The 24,578-nt window shown below is 45.5% G+C and overlaps 1 protein-coding gene across 1 annotated transcript in view; it reads right to left on the reverse strand.

Annotated features, from left to right (window-relative positions):
• ELOVL4 (ELOVL fatty acid elongase 4) overlaps positions 1 to 21,171 on the reverse strand; it is a 45,394-nt gene extending 24,223 nt beyond the window's left edge. Inside the window, exon 1 of the mRNA XM_066611171.1 lies at positions 21,075 to 21,171. Coding sequence (XP_066467268.1) covers positions 21,075 to 21,171 — 97 coding nt within the window. The remainder of the gene's footprint in view (positions 1 to 21,074) is intronic.
• Positions 21,172 to 24,578: the final 3,407 nt, after the last annotated feature.

Raw genomic sequence — 24,578 nt, forward strand, 5'->3', positions numbered from 1 at the left:
GACAGATAAAAACTGGTTTCAGGAAGCTAGATAAAGCCTGTTTGGACAGAGCTGCCTTGCTGTCACATTCTCCCCTCTAAACTTAAAAAGCTTTGAGTTTCGAAGTGGAAGAAAGATGACATATTTTAAAAGTCATTAAAATATGGTTAGACGTGAAAGGAAGAGTACTGTGGGCAGCCAGCCTCAATAGTACAGTTCTGTTCAAAACAGTACTATACATGGACCCATGTCAGGTAGGAAAGAGGTTGTGATGCCACCAATCCTTTGGCATGCTGCAACTTCTTGTAAAGTTCCCAAGTTATTCCTAGCCCTTCTACCAAGGAAAGAGACTCCCATAGGAATCCATAAAGCTTCCTAGTTTTGCACAGTGCCAAAATCAGATCATAGCTACTGCTGGACCTGCCCAAGTCATAACTTCTGAAAGAGCCTACACACACACTGTACATACCATATACACAGACAGAGCTGCCTTATACACTTTTGGGGCCTAAAAGTATGTCCTGTTCTTTCCATTATGCTCAGTGAGTAATTAAAAGGAGCAGCCAGTTTCTTTCTCTTCCTTCTGAAAACTGAGACAAACCTTTAACACTATGTAGCCAAATAAGCCAGCTCCACAGGCCAAAGTGGGTCCATATCTCATTTTTAGCTTTTCCTGAGACAGCTTTGTGCTTTTAGATATTTAAGACAGGTGGGAGAAAGGCTTGAGTTATTGCAAACCCTAACTCCTATGAAACATCGTATCCCTTGAAGGAAATATTGTATATTTCTCTTATTTTCATAAAAGTACTACTGTTGGAAATGAGTTTATAACACTCTTGTCAATTCACATGTGGCGGGGGGGGGGGAGAGATATAGGGAAATATTTCATTTCCATTTGTGAGTTAAAACTCATCTGACCAGAAGATATTGTATTGTATATATATATATCCTCGATTTCCCCCCCCCCCCAGTCTTTCCTAACGAAATCAGTTCAAATATCATTGCTCTAATTTTCTTGAACTAATTGTTTTGGAATAGGTAGGACGAGAAGTCCCATTATACGTGTTTGTTCTCTGCTGCTTAATAGACTACTGAGTAAGCTGTCCACAAATCTGATGACTGATAGAATGACATATGAATGTCTGTAAAAGCTCATAGATAAAATACACTGAGAAATTAGTTTCATTTGATTCAAATACATATAGTACAATGCTTCATTTCAAAATTACCCTTGCCTTTACCTGATTAGGACTGACAGTGTGACTGAAGGGTTCAGTGGATTAATGCATTTGTCTTTCAAATCCTAAGACCCAGATTCTAATTTGATCACAAGCAAAATAGCTGTGTTGTTAAGAAACAGTTCAAAACAAATCACCAATACATATTTATGTATCCCAATGACACATCTAGCTCAACCCTAAGCATATTTATTCAGAAATAAAACCCACTGACTTCAAGGCTTACTCCTTAGTAATTCAGTTAAGGATTGCTGCCAGAGCGAACTATAATTTTTTGTATGACTTAATTTTGAAAAAAATAACAATAAGTAGAGGTGTTTGAAAATAGTTATCTATTTTACTCTGAAATAAGTCCACTGTGTTCAGTGAGACTCGGGCTGTAATCTTACTCACTAGAAACAAACACTTCTAATAATAAGAAATAACACTCAGGCTGCAATCCTATCCACACTGCCTGGGAGTAAGCCCCATTGACTACAGTGGGACTTTTTCATCTATGCTTACTTTTGAAAGCACTTTTTACTGTTTCAAAAATCTGTAATAGATCCTGGTAAATGTTCCTGTAACATACATATTAGTATTTTGTTACTTAAATTTTCATACAAAAAGTAAATTCCTTAGCTATAAACCACTACTCCCTAATTCATCTAGGGAGCCTTACCAAGTATTAATAGCTATGACTGCTATTTTCAGCACAAAGGCACTTACAGGGCCAATCTAGCACATCCCTCTGTCCAATCAGCATCACTTCTTCCAATGTTTGCAACTGCATTACTACGAGAGAAACCTTCACTGTGAATACAGCCCTTCCAGAGTACATTTTTCTCCAGAACTGCTTATCAAAGGCCCTAAGTATCCCACAGGAAAGCTTAAATTGATGTTTCAGTTCAATCCTGAAGGACTGCACATTCAGCCACGTATTACTGAATTATCTTATCATCTGATTATGATATTGTTTTAATATCATATGGCATATGATTCTTCTGGCATTCCCTATTAATTTGACTATTTTATTAAGAGACTCCTACTAATAAAAGATTATAAAGCAACCCAGAGGATTAATGATTGTTTTTGAGCATATACATGTTTTAAGGACTCATACAGGCATATCTGTATTTAACATCAACAAAAAGTTTTACAAATTTGCTTCTTGTATCCTCCAGTTAACCTAAAAAAATGATCTCTATAAGAATATAAATGACTACACTTCAGAACAAACGGATGTGGTTCATAGGGGAAATCTTCACATCACATACTGTGCTCATCATTTAGTCATGAGTATTGGCAAGACTGATTCCCAATCTTGCAAACTAGAATCAGCAAAGGAAGAGAGGTTCATTATTACATATAATTTAATTCATACACAGGTTTTTTTCCCCATCAACCAGCAATTCCAGCAGAAAACACACAGAACTTTGAAATGTACCAACATATTTACTATAAAAACATGAACTTACTAGTAAGCATATTTGTTCCAAGTGTATCATTGAAAGGTGCTATTATTCATATAATAGCTTCTTATTCATTTTCTTTACAAACACAAAACTCACCAAGAGTTTTGTAGAATATTTAAAAAAAACTACCAGAATTATTGTGATACAAACTTTTATGAACTAGAACCTGTCAGATGCATGCAGTGTCATCCTCAGCTGGCATACACATATATACATGGGTATTGAGGAAAAAGCAAATGTGAACCGTAACCAAAAGTTCATGAAAAAAAGAGATACAGTTTATTATGTACTGTGTTGTTAGCCACCTTGTGCAATTTTTGAAATGCAGGTTAAACTCTTTTAAAATGAATGAATGCATGAATGCATTATATTTCTATCATGAGCAAAAACTGAAATGTACACATATAAGCACAATGACTATCTACAACAGTTGAAACTTGCAGTTAACTTGTAGTAATCTGCAGTAACTTGCAAGCTTTGCTATATTAATTTAATACCTGTAATGCAGTGGTTCTCAAACTGGGGCGTCGCGATGCATCAACTAGAGAGCCCTGGCCTCTGCCCCCTTAAGGGGCAGGGAGGGGGGAGGCACCTCCGGAAGGCTGCTGCAGGCTGTGGTGAGTCTTGCACCCCTCGACAGCGACATGATTGTGGGAATCACGTTGCTGCCTCGCATCCTCCCCTGCAAGAACTTACAGAGGGGCTCAAACTCCCTGTGAGTTTGAGAACTGCTGCTATAATGTAAGGAAAATCTCTGGTCTCAACTGAATTCTAAACAAATGCAATTAAAACTTTTACAAAATGGCTACAAATGCAATCACAAAACAAAGATAAATTACTGTCTACTGGCTCATGGCTAAATTAAAGGAAATGCTGAGTTCAGGAGGACCTGAAGAACTTGAAATGGAGACATGTTATAGTTGCAAGGCCCAGTCATGTGATCACTAACCCAGCTGTCAGTGAAGGCAAAGATGAAACACTGTTTAGCAAGCTTTAGATAAGTTTGGATAAATTAAACTAACATACCACTGGGAAGGGAGACTGCTAAACTTGAAGCCTCCTTTTGAAGGAGAATTTGTTGCAACCAACCACATCTTTGCAAAGCCAACTGAAAAATGAAGAATATTGCCTTGCGTACTCTTTCCTCCATAATTCTATGGAGTTAGCAGAAAACTACTGAAACCCAAACCACAGAATGTTCTTAATAACTGAAGAGTTGTAATTGCAATAATAGCAATGCAAATGAACAATGCAAAATAGTTTTTTTTTTTACTTAGCGTTAGCAGTCTGAGATCTAAATAAAAATTCTTTCTAAGTTTTCTGATGTCTTAGATCAGGGTCTCCAATCTTTTCAGCCAGAGGGCTGCATCAAATATTTGGCACAGTGTTGAGGGTCAGAAAAATAATTAAATATAAAATTTAAATAAATCAATTAGAGATGGACCTTAGATGAATGAATAAATGAATGGGCTCAAATGTCCAGGATTTCTCCAAGCACAAACAGAGCCCAAGAAATAAAGCACACACTTAAATGGACCCCCCCCCATCTCCCACCTCACAAGCACAACTCTGGTTGTGTTTGGTCAACTGGACCAGAGGCTCTAATAATAATAATAATAATAATAATAATAATAATAAAACTTTATTTATATCCCGCCCTTCTCCCTAAAGGGACCCAGGGCAGCTAACAACATGTAAAAAACAAATTTAAAAACATAAATTAGGACAAATAGCAGATAAAAACATTAAAAACACATTAACAGAGACCATAAAAACAGTAGTCAGATTAAAAGACAGAATAAAAAGAGCACAAAAGAGCAAGTCACAGAGGAATCAGGCCTGTAAAAACTACAAAATGTGTAAAAAATGTTAAGAAGGCCAAAAAATAAGAAGGCTTGTGTAAACAGCAGTGTCTTCAGGCCTCGCCGGAAACTCTCAAGAGAGGGAGCCATTCTCAAGTCAAGGGGAAGGGAGTTCCATAATGTTGGTGCCACTACCGAGAAGGCCCTATTTCTTGCAGCTGCCCCCCCGGACCTCCTTGGGTGGCGGCACTTGTAAAAAGGCCTTCTCTGATGACCTGAGAGGACGAGCCGGATTGTACGGGAGTAGGCGGTCTCTAAGATATCCTGGCCCAGAGCAGTATAGGGCTTTAAAGGTCAAAACCAGCACCTTGAATTGGGCCCGGAAACGAATGGGCAGCCAATGTAGCTGCTGGAGAAGCGAACTGACAGAGTCAAACCGCCTAGCTCCAGTGACCACACGGGCTGCCGCATTCAGCACTAATTGCAGTTTCCGAACCGTCTTCAGGGGCAGCCCCACGTAGAGCGCGTTACAATAATCTAACCTCGATGTCACCGTGGCATGGATCACCGTGGCCAGGTCTGCACGATCCAAGTACGGCTGCAGCTGGCGCACCAGCCGAAGCTGAGCGAAGGCCCCCCTAGCCACAGCCACCACCTGGGAATCCAGGAGCAGCTGCAAGTCCAGGAGGACCCCAAGCTGCGGACCTGCTCCTTCAGAGGGAGTGCAACCCCATTCAGAGCAAGCCCATAATCCAGCACCTGCATCGAGGATTTCCGAACCAGGAGAGCCTCTGTCTTATCTGGATTTAATTTCAGCTTGTTAGCCCCCATCCAGATCCTCACTGCTTCCAGACAGCACTCCAGGTCCTCAACCGCCATCCTGGAGTCTGAAGGAAAGGAGAGCTAGAGCTGGGTGCCATCAACATATTGACCTCTCCCAGCGGTTTCATGTAGATATTAAATAGCATGGGGGACAGAATTGAACCCTGCGGCACCCCGCACCTCAAAGGCCAGGGTGTCGAACAGGCATCCCCCAGCACCACCATCTGGGACTGACCCTCCAAGTAAGAGCGGAACCACCGCAAAACAGTGCCTCCAACTCCCAACTCGGCCAATTGGCCCAGAAGGATACCATGGTCGATGGTATCGAAAGCCGCTGAGAGGTCCAGCAGGACCAACAGGGATGCACTCCCCCTGTCCAGTCCCCAGCGTAGGTCATCCACCAAGGCGACCAAGGCGGTTTCCATCCCAAAGCCCGGCCTGAAACCAGATTGAAAAGGATCCAGATAATCCGCTTCATCCAAGACCCTCTGGAGTTGGGTCGCCACCACCCGCTCAATTACCCTGCCCAGAAACGGGATGTTGGAAACTGGCCGGTAGTTATTCAACACAGTGGAATCCAGGGAGGGCTTTTTCAGGAGGATCAGAGGCTCTAAGTGGATCAGGGCTGGCTGCAAGCTGGATAAAGGCTCTCCGCAGGTCGCATCTGGCCCCCGGGTTGGGGTTTGGAGACCCCTGTCTTAGATCCACAAGATGTGACATCCAGGGTCGCTGGTAGATCTGGCCTTCCCCAGGGCAGCTGGTAGACCTGGCCTTCCCCGGGGATGTTGAGGAGAAGGCCAGCTCTACCCTTTGCTTTGAGCCTCCTCCATGAGATCCCCTGGTGAAGGACAGGTCTACTGGCCTCTCAAAGTGAAGAGCAGACCAGGTCTCCCCCAGGAATCTTGAGGTGGAGATCAGCTCTACCCTTCGCTTTGAACGACTGCTAGAAGTGAAGGGTAGACCTGTCCTTTACCTTAAGATCCCCTGGCGAAGGTCAGGTCTACTGGCCTCTCAAAGTTATAGACTGGCCTTGGGTGTTGAATACCCTAGCTAGACAACTGCCCCAACTTCTAGTATTATGAGGGAGAAAAACATCTCAGTATCCACTTTGACCATGCCATGTATAACATTGTTAATACTGATCATGTCTCTCATTAGTAGTCTCTTTCCAAAACTAAAGAGCCCCAAATGCTTTCACCTTTATTTGTAGGGAAGCAATACTACTGATTTTTTTAGCTGCGCGTCTCTGAACCTTCACCAGCCTCTTTGAGATGGGTGACCAGAACCACACACAGTATTCCAAGTGCAACCACATCTGAAGCCATGTTCTGAAGCCAGGAAAGGCTGCACATGGCGTCTCTATGCCTTAGAACTCCCCCCCCCCCCAGGTGTTGGAAAGCCACTTCTAGTTTTTGGAATAACTGGAAGTACCATTCTGACACCTCCAGGGGGCTTTCTGAGGCCCAGAAAGGCCGTGCGCAGCTTCTCCGGGCCTTAAAAAGTCTCCTAGATGCAATGAAAAGGCGCTCCCAGTCACATCTAGAAGGTCAGATGGGGCCCTCTACCTCAGGTTCTGAACCCGTGGATTAAAAGGGCACAGCTGCACATTCATTTCTAACTTTGGCTCCCATTTTGATAACCTAGAACATTTACAATGTAATCTGTTGGGAATGATTTATCCTGAACTGGATGCTGTCCAGCTCTTGTTAATTTTCATCCTAGGTACCACTTAGAAGCTATTCTGCAACCTTTTTGATATTAAGCACCAACGGTCTGGTGCCATTTCAGATCAAGCAGAGACATTCCTTTTTTGTACATATCTAGCTTGTCCTCAAATGTTCTCCAGTACCTAACAAATCTAAACTTCTCCAAACATAACATAACACTTCAGCTCCTTCTGCCTAGCTAGTTGTGCATGGAATAGGTAGCATTTCTGAAAATGCTATCTTAGAAGGGTATGATGTTACCATCTTACCTGGTTGGTAGGGTTGAAGCCTTGTTGCAGGAGCCTACAGGGAAATGCCCACTTAAGGACCCTCATGCACTTGTAGGTTCCCTTACCTCACAGCCTCTCCAGATTGCAGAAGGCCTTAGACCCTGGATACAAGAGAAAGTGTCTGGGAATTTCTCAATTGGTACAAGCAATTTTACTCCTTTCCACTCCACAATGGGCTAGCTTCCATGGCCAATCCCCTGAGAAAGTCACAGCAGCCAGAAATTATTATTGTCAGAAAACATGGACTCCCACGTGAGCCTGTGTTTTCTTATCTCGATCTGCAACTCACACACTGAAAGAGAAAACAAAGAGCCCAATCCTATCCCCTGCTAGTCCACAGCACACAGCGCCACTGATGGAGAGCATGCTACATGCTGTGGGGGCAGAGTGACCAGATGGCTACAGAAGGGTAAGTAAAAATTTTCCTTACTTACCTCCCTGTAAGCTGCTTGGATCTCTTGGACCTATGTCAGCTATGTAGCTGGCATGAGTTCGAGGAGACCCAGGGGGCATTTTGGAGTACAGCGCATGACTTGGAGTTGAGGAAAGGGGGATAGGATCTCAGCATGTGTGGCTGCAGCCAGGTTTCTCCCCCTTCCACCCCCTATTCAGTCCACTCTCTGTACAGAACCACTCACATCACCAACCGACCTGCTCCAGCTGGGCATCTTGGAGCTGCTGTCATGCCTACGGGGCCTCTGGCTGTTTGTGCTGGTGGCCCTGACATGCATAACAGTGGTGTGGCTTTCACACTGCCAGTCCAGGACTTACATTGGTGGACTGCAAGATCCCCTACCATAAGCCTTGGATAGGTTTGGGTTGACAGTCACTAAAAATTCATGCTTTCTGACAACAGTAGTTTATCAGCCATAACAGACACTGCAACTCCACAGCAGGCAGGTCTGTCTATGGGTCCAGAACATGCGTTCATGGACCCCAGCACGACACCACAAATGCTACCTCACCTCCTAAATTTTAATTCAAAGACTGCATAACTTCCATTGCCCAATACCATTACTGCTGGTGTGTGCTATGACTACAGGCTTCTCCTACACAACAATCTACACACTTCCTATCTACCTATCAGCCTATCTAGGAAATGCATACCATCTGCAATCATTGCACCAGGCAGGCAAAACACTATGTAGTCACCCTGGCCATCATGAATCCATTTCTCTGTATTCCCAAAAGACTGAATTGCCCACTGAAAGTAGTCCTCCAAATCATACGCCTTCTGTACCACATAATTCATGTTGCCACACTGCCATAGTGAGTGTTAAGCCAGCATAGCATCATAAGATTTTTGAATTTCAGGAAGTAATCCACTGCCACATTCTGCACCAGTTATTTATGTGTAACTACTGGCGCAATCCTAACCCATGTCAGTGCTTTCCAGCACTGACTTAAGGGCAATGCAGCTCTGACGTAAGGGAACAAACATTCCCTTACTTTGAGGAGGCCTCCGTGAGTGACACCCAACTGCAGGATGCAGCACACATCCCACTGGCACCGCTATGCCAGTGCTGGAAAGTACTGACATAAGGGGTTAGGATTGCGCCTTACATGGGACAACAGCTGGCTTAGGATGCAAGTCTTGCTGCAAGAAAGGAAGCACTGCTTTCATTTTCTGCCTAAGGGGAATGGACTCCCTCTCCCTCCACCATTCAGAATTAGGGCAATGTAATAGCAATCATTGAATATCACTGGCGTCATAGTGTAGACAAAACTAATCGTTATGGTGCCAATCACACTGGTTTGAGTGAAAAAGAAAAAGGATAAAGTCACAACAGTTTGTCAGAAACAGCGACTGAGAACAGGCATGAGAAGAGTTGGAGATAGGGTTTTTCATTGTTTTCCCACCTCTTTCCCAAAATAGCATCATATTAGAAGCTGAACCATATTAAAATTTGGAACAACGCAACATATTCTGCATCTACAGCCAAAAAGGAAGAATTGTTGTGCCTGCTTCTACCCAACTAACATAGCAATACATAAAATATGTTTGGGACTACCCCTGTCAAAAACATGGGTAGCGGTGATAGCTTTTGTTTGGTGAGCATGTTTTTTAAAAAATCACAAATATTTGTATACCACTTTTGCCACTCTTTTCATAAAAGAGCTCAGCTAAGCCAATGGCATCAATCGCTTTTTATCCTGACAACATTGAGGTGGGTGAAGTTGAGACAGAACGTCTTTTCCCCATTCTGATGATTGTCATTATCAGCCCTGGAAGCACTATTCATTCATTCAGTAGTATCTATATGGCAGAGGAGCATCATCAACGCTCACTGGTTTGGAATTTCCCCTATGCAGTGTGCAGAGTGTTGCCCCTAAGTGTACAATTAGCACATGGAGGAAACCCGATCAGTACATATATCACCTTGTTAGATGGGGGTAGCCAAGCAAGGATACAATTCACTAAAAATGAGTGGGAGTTTTGGAAATGCACAATAGCGCAAGCTGTATGGCAGGGGTGCTCACACTTTTTTGGCTCGAGAGCTACTTTGAAATCCAGCAAGGCCCGGAGATCTACCAGAGTTTTTTTTTACAATAATAGCATTTGCCATAACAGAATTATCCTAGATGAAATCAGTTTCTCTCCCCCCCCCCCATTCTAGCAGCTAATAATATGGGTAATATAAATATTAGTATTATTTAAAATTATGCAGTGGTTCTCAAACTTTTAGCACCAAGACCCACTTTCTAGAATGAGAATCTGTCAGGACCCACTGGAAGTGATGACACGACTGGAAGTGACATCATCAAGCAGGAACATTTTTAACAATCCTGCACTGCAATCCTACCCACATTTACTGGGGGTAAGTCCCATTGACTACCCTTGTTGAAAGCATATACACAGGAGCCTGTTAAAACTACAGAGCTGTCACGTTTCCCCAAATGCAGTCACATACCATGGTGGCATCAAGTCTAATGTATTAAAGATAAAATATTGAAGTGAATGAGGACCCACCTGAAACTGGCTCGTGACTCACCTTTTGAGAAACACTGAATTAAAGCATTTGGACACCGCCTTTCTCACTAGCTCTCACTGTGAGGGTCTCACAGACTCAGGGAGGTTGGCACAGGCAGGCTAAGAATGAGGGCAAAGAGGCCATGCCAGGCCTGAAGCAAATCCCCCCCACCTTGTCCCAGCAGCTCACACCAGAGCCCCTCGCTTCCAGATGGCCTGCAGGTAGACTACCCCTGTCCATGGAGGCTCTCCTGCAGAGTCCAGCCCATCACCATGACAACAGTGGGGGGAGGAGGGGCTGGGGGCCTGAGGCGGAGGGTGGAGGCTCCCCTGACCCCTTCCTGCTGAGCAAGGGACCCGTGCCGCCCCGAGGCTGCTCACGCTTCCCCCCCATACCTTTCCCTTCAGGTCCAGCACATAGATGGCACTGGCAGACATGGCACCCCTCCGAGGGCCGCTACGGCACCCACCCCACCAGCACTTCTCCCTCTGCCCTCCCACAACCACTTCCGCTTCCCAGCCCTCTCCTAAACAGCACTTCCAGTGACAACGGCGTGGGCCTCACCATAGAGGGGCAAATGGCTAGACGGGTGACTGCTGGGCCTCATCGTAGAGAGGCGAAAGGCCAGAGAGACAACCGCTGGAGGTGCTCAGCGTGCGTGGAGAGCTCTTGAAGCGGCGATAGACTTCAAGAGTAGACTCATACGCACTGATCTATAGACTACTAGAGTCTAGACTAGACTAAGGGCTCCGCGATTGACTCATTTTGCCTTGTGATCGACCGGTCGATCGCGATCAACATGTTGAGCACCCCTGCTGTATGGTATTTATGATCGTGGAGTTTATGCATCAATAGCTCCTCACTTTTGTGCTGCTCCCATTCATTTTAAAGGGAATGTAGCATAGAAATTCTAATAGAAAATATTCATATCCCCAGTTCACAATAGTAATTCTTTCCAGAGACACCACTATACTGCAAAAATATTGTAATGTGAACCCAATAATGCAATTTTTTGGTACCAAGACCTCAGAAGTTGACATTTCTGCCATGGAACTAAGTTATTTACCTCTCTAAAGGGTGATTTAAAGGTACCTTTTGCACTCTTTAAGTGAAACGTTTATCGGTTTACACAAAGTTGTAATTATAAATCAAATTACAAGGATGTATCCTTCCCTCAATACACATAGCCATGATTATAAAAATGCTGCTACAGGTGGGCAGCACAATCCTGAGCTGCCCGTTGCGCCAGGATTGCTGTGGCACCAAAATGACTGCTGCAGCATCCTGTGCACAACAGAGCAGCCACTATCAGCTGCCTGGGGAAAGGGGACTTTCATCCCCTTCCCCCGGGTAAGGGAAGTAGCCCCGCAATGGGGCTACTTGATTCTGTGGCAACCCTTGGGCTGGTAAAGAATCAAGAGCCTCCGTGTCAGGCCCACAGCCTGACATGGAGGCTCTGGATGCAGCAGAGCAGAGCTACGCCGGTCCCACCTCCTTCCCCCAGCACGCCTCCTACCTGCCCTCTCCCCGTCTCCCCCTGCCCCTGAACGCCTCCTCCCCACCTTCCCCCAAGCTCCCACCCACCTCTCCACCACCCTGCAGTCCACACTACTGCCGAACAGCAGAGCACCGGCAATCCACTCCCCTCACTTCTGGAGGGTCCTTTGAGACCAGCACACGTCCACTTGCAGCCTCTGCTGGGTTCAGACTGAGCCTTCAGTCTGCAACTTGAATGCAACTTCCAGTTTTTCTGTAAAAAAATGGAAGTGGCATTTTTAATGCCTTACAAGACATTAGCAAGCCTAGGGAAGCCCCAGAGGGAAGGCATTTCCTGGTATCCGCGGTGTCATTTGATTATGGGGGATTCTAGTATGAAAATCCACTGAGGACTCTGTGTGTACGTGAGTGTAAGCATGGTGCGTGCTCCCTCCCCTCCTTATGGTGTACAGCAGCCTTCCCCCAGGATATAATTTCTGTGTTAAAAATGTAATTGATGTTATGAGAGGGAAGGGATTGCATTAATGAAGTATTCTGGTTTTAAGCCATAAACATAAGAAAATTCCCATACATATCAAAATTCCCATAACAAACAAAAGTTAATATGGCTAATGAACATTTTCATCTATAACTTGCTGTCAGCAGTGTAATGTAGTAATAGTTTTGGAGAGCTTTCTGATGAAGACCCCTCCCCCGTATTTAAATCATCTGATATAGTACTGGAGTAAAGGTGCTATAGGTTTTTAATTGCTACAGAATAAATTTTGTTTGCTGTTTCTTTTGCTGTTTGACTGTGTACTTGGAGTCAATGGAGGCCAGACATTCAGTTCTGTAGAATATGGCTTTGAAAATTAACATTGGCCGCAATCCTAACCAATTTTCCAGCACTGACACAAGGGCAATGCAACTCCAAAATAAGGAACAAACATTGACTTACCTTGAGAAGGCCTCCATTACTGCCCTTCCCCAACAGCATGATGGAACACATGCCCCACTGGCACAGCTATGCCAGTGCTGGAAAGTTGGTTGGGATTGCGCCCGTTGACTCTTAGAACTCTGTAATTAAAGCATGGCCACAACCCAAGCCTCACAGGATGGAGAGCTTATTTTCCAAGTTGCTTCTGGATGTGAACCTTCTGTGAGCACCTAACAATTCCTTTTAACATTCTGCAGTGCTACGCAATATTGGTAAACATTTATTGTTACAGGAGAACATGAGGTTCCATCAAATGCCTCCAAAACAACGGTGGCAAACAATGGCGATGGCAATGACCTCAGGATCCCACATTATCCATTCAGTTCATTTTAGTGTAATAGGAGCCCAATCTTGAGCTCTGTGCGCTGGCTTACCGCCAGTGTGCACTGATGCAAATGTGCTGTAAGGCATGTTTGCGAGCCCTAACACCAGGCAAGCATCCGTGCTAGCCCGGCCGCCGCTGCTTGGCGGTCGTATGGACTGCTGAGCAGCGGAGGGGAATGTGGGGGGTGTGAGGGATGCATTCCAGGGAGGGGGGAGGCAGACGGAGGGTGGGGAGAGGGCAGGGAGGAGGTGTGATGGGGAGGCGGGGAGAGAGCGGGGAGGGAAGGAAGCCCCCGCTGCCCAACACGAAGGCTTTTACCTTTTGGTCAGTGATAAATCAAGTAGCCCAATTGCAGGGCTACTCCTTTTACCTGGGGAAGGGGATGAAAGTTCCCTTCTCTGGAGGTCCTGCCAACAGCTGCCTCGGGCGTGCAGGATACAGCAGCAGCCATTTTCGGTGCCACCACATCCTGGGCAGCTCAGGATTGGGCTGTAAATCTGCAATTTGTTTTTAAGGTTCAGTGTTGCATCCCTACTAGCAACTTTCTCAATACAGGAACTGAAAGTTATCACAACTTTTCTTCCTCTGAAAGCATGTTCTAGGTTGGGCTGCGTACATGGAAATGTGCTGCCGCAGGACATGAACTACAAAGTAGGAACTAGAACTGAGCACACTGTACTGACATTTGAGTTCCAGGTATATTATTACCTAGACAAAGGTAAAGTTGATATACGTATTAATTGCACTCTTACAGCTGCATGTATTTTTGGTGGCTTTAGGATATACTGCACATTCTCCACTCTAACAAACATTCAAATGTGCACTAATGTCCAGCAAGAAACATCATCTTCCTAATTCATTCCTATCTTGCAATTAGAAAAGCTAGGATACAGGCTGAAATATGCTCATGGTGCAAACTGTATACTCTGTGTATATACAAACAGAACCTTAGTTTTTAAGAGCTGTCTCATTCTTTTCTATAGAAAACCATAAGCACAAATGATTGGGATGTGCTGTAAATGCAAGTAGAGCACTTCCATGCAAATGAATAGGAAAGGTGTTGTAGGTGGAAGAATAATGTGCATAAATTACCACCAAGAATGGGGTTATGATTTGAGATGCTGACTCAGCATGAAAATACTGTTCTATCCAAGTGACTTACAAAACAATCCTAGGTGCGCCTATTCAGAAATAAGTCTTACTGTATTCATTGTGGTTTTCTCCCAGTTAAGCATGTATGAGATTGCCACAAAAACTATGTCCATGTGGAAATGTTCTGATGGTGTGAAGTGTGAAAAACAGACAGAGGCAAAAAGGATCCTTAGATAAAGCTGTGCATAGAAAGAACAATAGTTGAAACTAGTTCATAATTATTCATACATTTCAGAAACAAAAATACAAAAGAAACCCAGAAAAATACTTTTTAAATCACCAAAATGTCATTTGTGTATTTAAACATTCATAACTATCCTTTACAGTGATATTGTGTATACAGTGATGATGATCAAACATAAATTGGGGATTCCATAGAATAGCTTTCTAAAGTTACAATTTCAAATTTTAAAAGTATCAGGTTACATATCTGGATATGCCAAACTTTAACACATCATATATTCTAAAATATACATTTATCTTTTTGCAATTATCACTTTAGGTTCTATAAAAAAATTTTCAACTATGCCTCAATGTTTATTTCCAACACTACTTTTAATACCGATATTAAACTTTGAAAAAAGAACCATAAACAATATCCCAAGTGGCTTCCCCTCTCAATTTGTACTGACTGCTTTGGATCAGATTTACACGTGTAGGTCTGTTGCTTTTCAGAAGTTTCTTTTGGCAGGACTATTCTTTTTTTCCCCATATAGTAGTGACATAGAACTAACAGTGCAATCTGAAGCATGTTTACTCTGAATTGAGTCCTACTGAATTCTATAGGACTTATTCTCAAGGAAATGAGTATAGAAGCCCACTTAATGCAACACTAAGCTATAAAACTCTGATAATCATCTTGTATATATTAAATGTTGTTAATACAATGAACCCTCAATTTAGCAAACTAGGCCAGCAATCCTATACATGCTTACCTGGGAATAAGTCCCATTGAATTCAATGGGGCATATTTCTGATTAGATGCATAGGATTGTGCTGTAAAGGGGAAAAAAGATGTCCACAGATGTTGAAAGTCTGTTAAATCCAAATGCATTAATGACAATGCACATGCACCAAACAAACAAAACTTAATTTAAAGAAGCAGACAACATCCATTATTTTCCAAATCTGTTAAATCAAAACGTGTTAAATGGAGGGTCCATTGTAATTGTTTAAAAATTGTTTGTTTCTAGTCCTTAGAAGTCACTAACAGTCCAATCCTATGCAGGTCTACTCAGAAGTAAGCTCCATTATACTCAATGGGACTTACTCCCAGGGAAATGTGCATAGGATTGCAATCCTAACCAACTTTCCAGCACCGAGATAAGGGCAATGCAAGTCTGAGGTCTGGGAACAAACACTGCCTTACCTTGAGGAGGCCTCCGTGACTGCAAGATGCAGCACATGCCCCACTGGCACAGCTATGCCAGTGCTGGAAAGTTGGTTAGGATTGCAGCCTAAATGTCTTATCTGTAAACACAATGATAATAATAATAGCAGTACCAGATTCTGTTTTTTTTTAAAACCATTCTTCCTGATTTACTGCATTCTACAAGTTCTCAATGTATAAAATTGAGGAAGACAACAACTCTTCCAGATTTCAAAGATAAAATTATTATGAGTCCTGTAGTACTGAAGGACCAATTCACATCTTTTTTTAATCATAAAATTATTTCTGAGTAGTCAGCTTGCTGTAGAGATCTATGCAGTACCAATCCTCGTGAAGCAGGTTAAGTCACATCCTGCTATTATGCGACTACACATACAGGTAAGGCTAATTTAAGGCCTTCTGGGTATGAAGAGTGGGTGGTATTGCAGGACACATGACGTTCTCTGCTGGAATTTCTGATAGTAAGTAACTGACTGGGGAAAGAATCATAACATAAAGATAACAAAGTTGGGTGAGCGGGCCTTAAGGCACCTCATCAGGGATGGGAAAATCAACTGAAAGTATTTGAGAAGCTGGTTTTAGAAATGGGAATGTCACAAACAATGATAGGGAACTGTGTGGGTTTCAAGACGAAGATAAAATTTCTTCATTCTGCAATGATGCAGTGCCATTTTCTGTTCCCGTATGGTGAAATATTTCATTCATTAAGCAATATCACCATATGGCAAAGCCTTTATGATGCAAGACCATAGCATGGTATAATTTAAGGTGATTTGGATTGAGAAATTATGCTGCAGAGCAAATAATGTTATGATTCATCTGTTAAATAGCATCACTGCTATTATCAGTGGGCTCAACAATTCAATACAAAGAAACCCAAACACCTTTGAACAAAAATCACTAGTATTGGCATACACTTATTTTAGAAGAATTTAGTAGGTTTTTGTTCCCCTTTTGTCAATTACAAATTCAAAGCAAAGGATTTTAAAGTACAATGGGCATGTTAAAGTAGAAGGACCAGGGAAATCTGGAAGCATCAGATTTAAGCAAAAAAGAACCATTTTCTAGTCCAGGGGTAGCCAACCTTTCAACTTTAAGCTTCCTAGACCTTTAACAATTGTGTAGAGGAGGAAATTTCAGCTGATACAGCTTGTAATCTATGAGATGGCATGCTGCACCTGCTGAAATTCCCTCTTCTACACAATGGCTAAGGGTCCAGGAGCCCCAGCAATGAAAGGTTGGCCACCCCTGTCCTAGTCAATGAAAATTTCATCCAGACTACTCTAAATTTCTAGGCCTTCTCAATACAGCAGAGAGGATGAGAATGTTAAATCTGCATTTTAGTTAGCAAAATGTTAAATCTACATTTAGTTAGCCAGTGTGGACAACACTCTTCTGCTTTTTCATATAATAGTTTTTTAGGCAGAGAAAACAATAATGTAGCATAAGAGCATGAGCTATGAGGTAGAAGTCACTGGATCAAATCCTCCAGCCATAAATTCACTGAGAAGGGTTAAACAAGCCACATAATGTAACATTACTATATTATACAATCAAAGTACATAGCACTTTACAACAGGCAGGTGTCATGACCATGCCCTGACAGGCACAAAATCTAGAAACAGACAAAAGGCAAACAGCAAAGAAACATGAGGGGAGTAGTGGTAGGGTAAATGGGAGCATAATATGCAATCATTTTGAGTGTACATTTTTAGACTTACAGCACAATCCTATACATGTTTACTCAGAAGTAAGCCCCATTGTGGCTTACTGTGAGGTAAGTATATATAGAATTGCAGCCTAAGATTCACAATATCTTGTTGCTGAAATGATTGCTGAGATAGCGTACATGAAGCACTTTGAGCAACTAGGAAAAATTCTGCATCAATAACCATATTGTTATAAAATAAACAAAGTTGGTAATGTACTGTATTATACTGTAATGTTATTTTACATGATGGGAAATGATCTACTATATCAGTCGTTTTCAACCTCTGTGCTGTGGCACATTGGTGTGCCATGAGTGGTCCACAGGTGTGTCACAGGAATTTGGGGGAGGGTCATTTATTAGTAGGGCCAATGAGGGATGTGAGCCTGGCAGCAGTATGGGGCTGCTCCCAGTGGACCCAGACCGCTGCAGGGGAGACCCCTGTGCAGCTTGTAAGCTGCACGGAAGGCTCCATGGGGGCCGGGAAGCAGCGCGCATCCCCTCCAGCGTCGGAGGGGGCGTGCGCCACTTCCACTCCGCCCCTGAGGGAAACCCTCAGAGGCCAAGCAGGGCGACCCAGCCGGGAAGCGGCACGCGTCCCCTCCAATGTTGGCGCCCCTAAGGTGGAGAAGGGGCGCCCAGGAGCGCTCCTGGGAGGCAGCCGGACGCTGCCTCCCAGGTAATGTCTCGCGCTGACTGAACCCATCCCCCCTCCCCTTCTCCTTTATAGGAGAAGATGAGATGGACGCCCTAGAGCATAAGTGCCTCTCTAGGGCACCTGTCTCCTATCCTCTTATAAAGGAGGAGGGGAGGGGAGGGGCCGCTCAGTTGGCGCCCAGGCACTGATGGAGAGGCAGCAAGCTGCCTCTGCACAGCACTCCTGGGTGCTCCTCCTGGCGGGGGCAGGGTGAGGCTCTGAGGCGCCCCTGGAGGGTTGGCGCCCAGGGCATTTGTCCCGCTTGCCACTCCCCAGGTACACCAGTGGTGTCCAGCATCTCTTAATAGCCTACTAGGCAAGAGCAGTATGTAAGGTGGTATCAGCAATCAAAGTAGCACTATAGAGAGAGGGAAACACCACAGTAAATGCTATTAAAAGTACATATTGTAACATTCTTGCTTGCTGCCAATCTGCTGCCAACTGGCATAGTTTCTTCTCTTCTTTCAGTGCTGATTTTTTGGCTGTTCCCACATAATGCAGTGTATTGAGGAATGGACAGTAGCAAACCAGAGGTATAGCTGAATTTAAAGCTCATCAAACTATGCTGCTATTAACAAAGACTGAAGCTGCAATCCTAACCACACTTTCCTGAGGTAAGCCCCATTGAACAAAATAGGACTTACTTCTGAGTAGACCTGGTTAGGATTGTGCCCTAAGGCTGCAAACCTACACACACATACCTGGGAGTAAGCCCCATTGACTATAATGGGACTTACTTCTGAGTAGATATGTATAGGATTGGGCTGTTAGAGATGACTAGCACAACAGTTTATTTTTATTTGAAATGAGAATAGAATTGAAGTTCAGCAACAGAGAAAACGGCTCATTGAGAACATACTGATGCAGCACCTGACCAGATCTTTTAAATTTTGGAAGTGGGCAGGTTTCAATAAACTTGAAAGATGTCAGAAGATCAAGAAATGAAGTGCAATAATGCAGATCACACATAACCTGCTTTCTGAACTGAAAATGCAAGAATAATCTACTACTGGACAGATGGCAGAAAGAGATGGAGGCAAGCAGGCAGCTAATGTATGTAATAATGAGCTCCTGGAATTTATAACTGAGGCCACATTAATTCTGGAATTTCACAGCACTGAAATTGATGATATGGTGTACAGTCTTGATTTTTGAAAAGTGACTGTCATTATACCTGTGCAGAAGCTGCCCTATGAGGGATACTGCACTATAAGGGATACTTCCCACATTACATATGCATACAAAATACATTTTATACGTACCGTACCTGATAGAAGAAAATAGGTTCATATATAGAATTATAACACGCAAAACTGCTTTTTCTCCTTAGTGGAGAAAAGTGGGATACAAATTGGGCAAATAAATAACTATGAACTTGGTTCAAAAAAAAAACAACAAAAAACCATGCCTCTGTACACCTTCAGGAACCAGGCTATGTACACATGACAACAAACATGCTCTCCACTCTCTAATATGTGAAGCAACCTACATGACTGTACAATATGATTATTATGCATCTCTAACCTGCCTAGAAATATGAACTTGTTCCATCCATGCCAATCCTAAAGGTCTTTTTAACTGCCTTATTAATGACCGAACAATACATTCCAGCTTCCAAAATCTTCACTTTCATCTCTGACAGTGCTCATTCTGCAACTACTATATGTCAACTCAACAAAGAAAGAAAGAGGCCTAACCAACCACACCTTCAACACTGAAATGCAGGCTGAGGCCCTGCACTACATTACAAGTAATAATAAAGAACCCTTAACCATCAGATCTGACTGTGATAGTGTTCATTTTACAATGACAATGCCTTAGAAAGTTTAGTTCATCTTGAGAACTTGGGAGCCACCTAGAACCAGCATTTAGATTTAAATGCCCACATATGGCCCCAGGTCTGCTAAACACTGATGATAGGGAGCAGGTGTTTGCAGCATATCCCCTGTATGTTCCCACAGCAAATGCTACAACTACGGAAGATCAGGTTGGACATGCAGTAAACGTACACTTCCTTCCAACTCTTATAGGGCACGTTATGCGTTCCCATGGCGAATGAACTGCAAACATCTCCTTTTCCTACTGTGTGAAGGAGCCCAAGTGCCATTGCTACATGACACCCTATACTGAGCACTGGCACGCTTACAGGCAAAAGGTGAATGCTGAGTAGGAACGGCTATGTGGTGATCAAACGCCCAGAAGTGGTTAACATGGATACAATCTAGCAGGGGCTCCAATACAAAGGAAAGGCCTGAGAATCACCCCCAAAGTCAGAAGAAACCACGAACAATAGGATGATTCCCCAATCCATCATCCTGCGGGGGGGGGGGGGAGTGTTAAGTTGAGGTGGGAGAAAAGAGCAGTGAACCTAAACCAAGCGGTTCCCCATGCCTGATTTAGGACTGGCGTCCCCCCAAGGAAGATGATAAAGAAAGCGCCAATATCTGCACTGGAAAGGGGTGCCGGGGAGAGGAGCTTCTCCACCAGGCAGGTCGACACCTCCTAACAGGTCAAGGCTTCTGCTGCTGCCACCTTCTTTCCCAGCTTCTGGGTTTAGACCAGCAGAGAGCCACGGAGCCATTTTGACCGCTGTGTGACAGTGACAGCAGGCAAGGAACCTGAGATGCGGGGAGGGGGGGTGGCAGCTGGGGGTGGGGGGTGGAAGGAGGGCAGCAGTCAGTCAGTCATTCCTTTGAGACGGTGATGGAGGCAGAAGGCACTGGAGCAGCTGAGAGCCCCATCCGATGCCTGTCTACTCAGAAGTAAGTCCCATTTCAGTCAATGGGGCTTACTCCCAGGAAAGTGCGGACGGCATGGCAGCCTCAGAGCACAAGCCTCTGCATGTCTTCTCAGAAGCAAGTCCTATTCTGGCCAATGGGGCTTACTCCCAGGCAAGTGTGGCTCGGGTAGCAGGTGTTCCAGAGCCAGGCGCGCGCTAACGGGACGCGCGGAGGCCGAGGGCAGCAGGCGGCAGGCCCACTGCGGACGCACCGGAGGGAGGGAGGGCTCGGCGGCAGCCTGACAAAGGCTTGGCCGAGCGCCTGAGGCGCGCCGCTGCGGGCTCACCTCGGATGCTCCAGCTCCAGCGGTAGAACTCCAGGGTGTCGTTGACCACGTTGGCGATGAGGCCCGGCGCGCCGGAGGCAGCGGCGGAGTGGCCCATGGCTGGCGGGCTGCGGACGGGCAGCGGCAGCGGCAGCAGAGGGGAGTCGGAGTCGGGTGCGCGCCTGGTGCCTGCTCAGTTCTGCGCCGGAGGAGCGCCGCCGCCGCCGCCGCTGCTGGTGGTGCTGATGCTGCTGATGCTCCTGCGCGTCGGGCTGGGAATGCAATTTAAACCGCTCCGTCTGGGTATCTATCTCCAGGCTCCGCCTCGCTTCAGACGACTCCCGTGCCCGGGGGCAGGGAGGCGGGGAGGGAAGTGCGGGGAGGCCGGCGCAGGCAGAAGAACCGGCGCCGAGGCTGCGGCACCTGGGATGCTCCCCTGCTCGGAGCTGGGCGCGCGCGCCACGTGACGCGCCCGGGCTCGGCTCTCCTCCTCCCCCCCGCAGGCATCCCGCGGGCTGCGCTCCTCCAGGTCTTGGGGCTGCGCAAGCGCGTGGCGGTGGCGGTGGCGGTGGCGGCGGCGGCGGCGGGGGGGGGGGGTGGCTGATCACACGAGGCACGGCTAAGGAGAGCAGGCCCGTGACTTTCCCTTCATTTGGGAGCCGCGTAATTATGTTGCGGCGTCGCCACTTCTTCTCCCCCCCCCCTTCCTGGCAGTGCAAAGACTGGAGCAGGTGCAATTTTTTTTCTCCCCATCCCTGGCTCATCTTCGTGCCAGGAGGAGATTCCCTTCCCTGCCCAGCTGCTGCCACTCTGGTAGCCATGGAAGGGAGCAGGAAAGAGCACCATTCCAACCACAGACCACCCTTCCAGCCCTACAAAGGCTCAAATCCTAGCCCACTTTCCAGCACTGGTACAGCTATGCCAGTGGGGCGTGTGCTGCATCCTGCAGTTGGGGGGCACTCATGGAGGCCTCCTGAAGGTAAGTGAATGTTTGTTCCCTTCCCTCAGAGCTGCACTGCCCTTACATCAGTGCTGGAAAGTGGATTAGGATTGTGCCCAAAATCTCCTACATTGACAGTGGCTCTCAGACTTTTCAGCACTGGGACCCACTTTTTAGAATCACAATCTGTTGGGACCCACCGGAAGCGATGTCATGGCCAGAAGGGACATTGTCGAGCAAGAAAATTTAGGCTGCAATCCTGTCCACACTTACCCAGGAGTAAGTCCCATTGACTATCATTGTTAAAAGACATAGGACCCAATCCTATCCAACTTTCCAGCACCAGTGCAGCTGCAATGCAGCCCCAGGTAAGGGAACAAATGTTTTCATACCTTGAGGAGGCCTCTGTGACTGTCTCCCTGCTACAGGATGCAGTGCATGCCCCATGGACACAGCTGCACCAGCACTGGAAAATTGGATAGGATTGGGCCCATATACACAGTAGTCTGTTAAAAAAGACAGGTCTGTAACATTTCCTCCAATGCAGTCCCATACCATGGTAGCATCAAGTCTAATATACTAAAAATAAAATATTGAAATGAATGGGGACCCACCTGAAATTGGCTCATGAACCACCTGGTGGGTCCCAACCCACAGTTTGAGGAAACACTGGCCTACGATATCTCCCCTTCTTATTCTTTCTCCCCTTCTCATCCTTTCCACAGAACACGTTCTTCAGCCCTCCTCCTCTTTTATGAGAAAAGCCCTGCTGGGTTGGGCTGGTTCAGGCCAAGCAACACTTTGACTGCCTGGCACCAGAGCCCATGAGAGCAGGGTATGGGGGGCAGGGTAGGCAATGCCCACCCTGAGTCAGCAGTTTTTCCAACCTTCACATTTATGGGTTTTTGATGTTAAGCAGGGTCAGGCCTGGTTAGTACTTGGATGGGAGACCGCCTGGGAATACTGGGTGCTGTAGGCTTATACCATAGTCTTTCGAGACTGAAGGTTGCCAACCATTGTTTCTCCATACTTATCCTTTTAATTTTTCACACCAGTATATATACCCAGCATAATTGCTTACCGTGAAAAAATAGTCACCCACCCACCTCTAGAATCCTGTCTATGGGCCTGACAGGGTAATTTGCATCCAGGCCCAGGGTCAAAAGGGGTCCCCAGGAGCCAAAGGAGGGGCCCCAGAAATTTCCTAGAATCTTACATTTTTTAAATCACTCTCAGCCCTCCCCCCACTTGCTCTCACCCCACCACCCTCACCACCACCTTCCTACCCCCTCTGGACACTTTCGGAGGGTTGAGAAGGCCATGCATGGCCTCCACAGCCCTCTGAAAGCCTTCTGAGGCCTCTGGAGGACCTTTAATGCCCACTTCTGAAGCATTTTAAGTGTTTCGGTTTTAAGGCACTTAGGTTTTAAGGCCAGGGACCGGCCTGCAAAAGGCCTTCTAAGGACCTTAAAACGTCACTTCTGGTTTTCAGCTAAAAGGCCCTCTGGAGGCTTCAGAAGGCCTTTGGAGGATAGTGGAGACCATGCGGCATTCTTGGCTCTCTGAAGGCCTTCTGAGGCCTCCAGGGGGCCCTTAACGCTCACTTCCTGTTTTTTCCGAAAATCAGAAGTGACCTTAAAAGCCTCCGGAGGCCTCAGAAGGCCTTTGGAGGGCCAGAAGAAGTCGTGGAGGGCCTTCTATGGCCCTCTGAGGCCCCCAGTGGGGGGCTTTCAACTGGGGGGGGTGGCATTCTGCTGTCTGGCCCTGAGTAGCACAGGGCCCTGGATTGCCACTGGCTCAGAGTCACAGCTGCGGGACTATAACTGAGGCAGAAGTTTGGGTATACTCAGGCTACTTTCCATTCTAGTGTGAGCCTCAATATGATGATGCTAATTTTCTGCAATGGTTTTCTATATTTGAAAGATTTTAGAGAGACTTAGGAGCACACTTTGGTTTTCTGTATTACTGTATTTAGCTGTCAGTGCTGTGTGGGAAGGTAGACCTGGGCTCTGCATTGGGAAGTCCAGTAGACCTGGCCTCCAAAACGTTTTCTGGCTGTCACCAAACTCCTCTGTACTGTTTTGCCCTCCCCATTCTGCTCGCCCCTATCATCATCATCCCTACTCTGTTTCACCCTTTCCCTCTCTCTTTGGGAAGGGGCCCCCAAAAGACTTTGTACCCCCTGATAAAATTTCTCTCAGAGGCCCCGCCCAGACCAGTTATTCTGCCTCCCATGTTTTCCCTTGCTTATTTAAAGCACCCCCCACTTCTTCCCATCAACTGAAGTAGTGTTTCATCTGCTGCCACTGCCCTCCCATTTCAGAGCCCTGGCCTGCTTTCTTCCCCCTTTCTTTGTGAAATGCCTTGGTGTAGTCAGTGGTTTGGGAGATAGACTTAAATCTTCAGCAGCAGTATTTCATCTGCTTCCACTCTTAAATTCTTCAATCTCTAGTAACCCCAATCACTTCTGAAGACAGGACTACATCAAAGTGGGGCCGTAGTAGAATGGCACAGTGTTTGAGCAGAGGTGTACCAAGGGTAAGAACATAAGAACATAAGAACAGCCCTACTGGATCAGGCCATAG

Source organism: Tiliqua scincoides, chromosome 1 (genome assembly GCF_035046505.1).
Source record: "Tiliqua scincoides isolate rTilSci1 chromosome 1, rTilSci1.hap2, whole genome shotgun sequence".
NCBI classification, from domain to species: Eukaryota; Metazoa; Chordata; class Lepidosauria; order Squamata; family Scincidae; genus Tiliqua; species Tiliqua scincoides.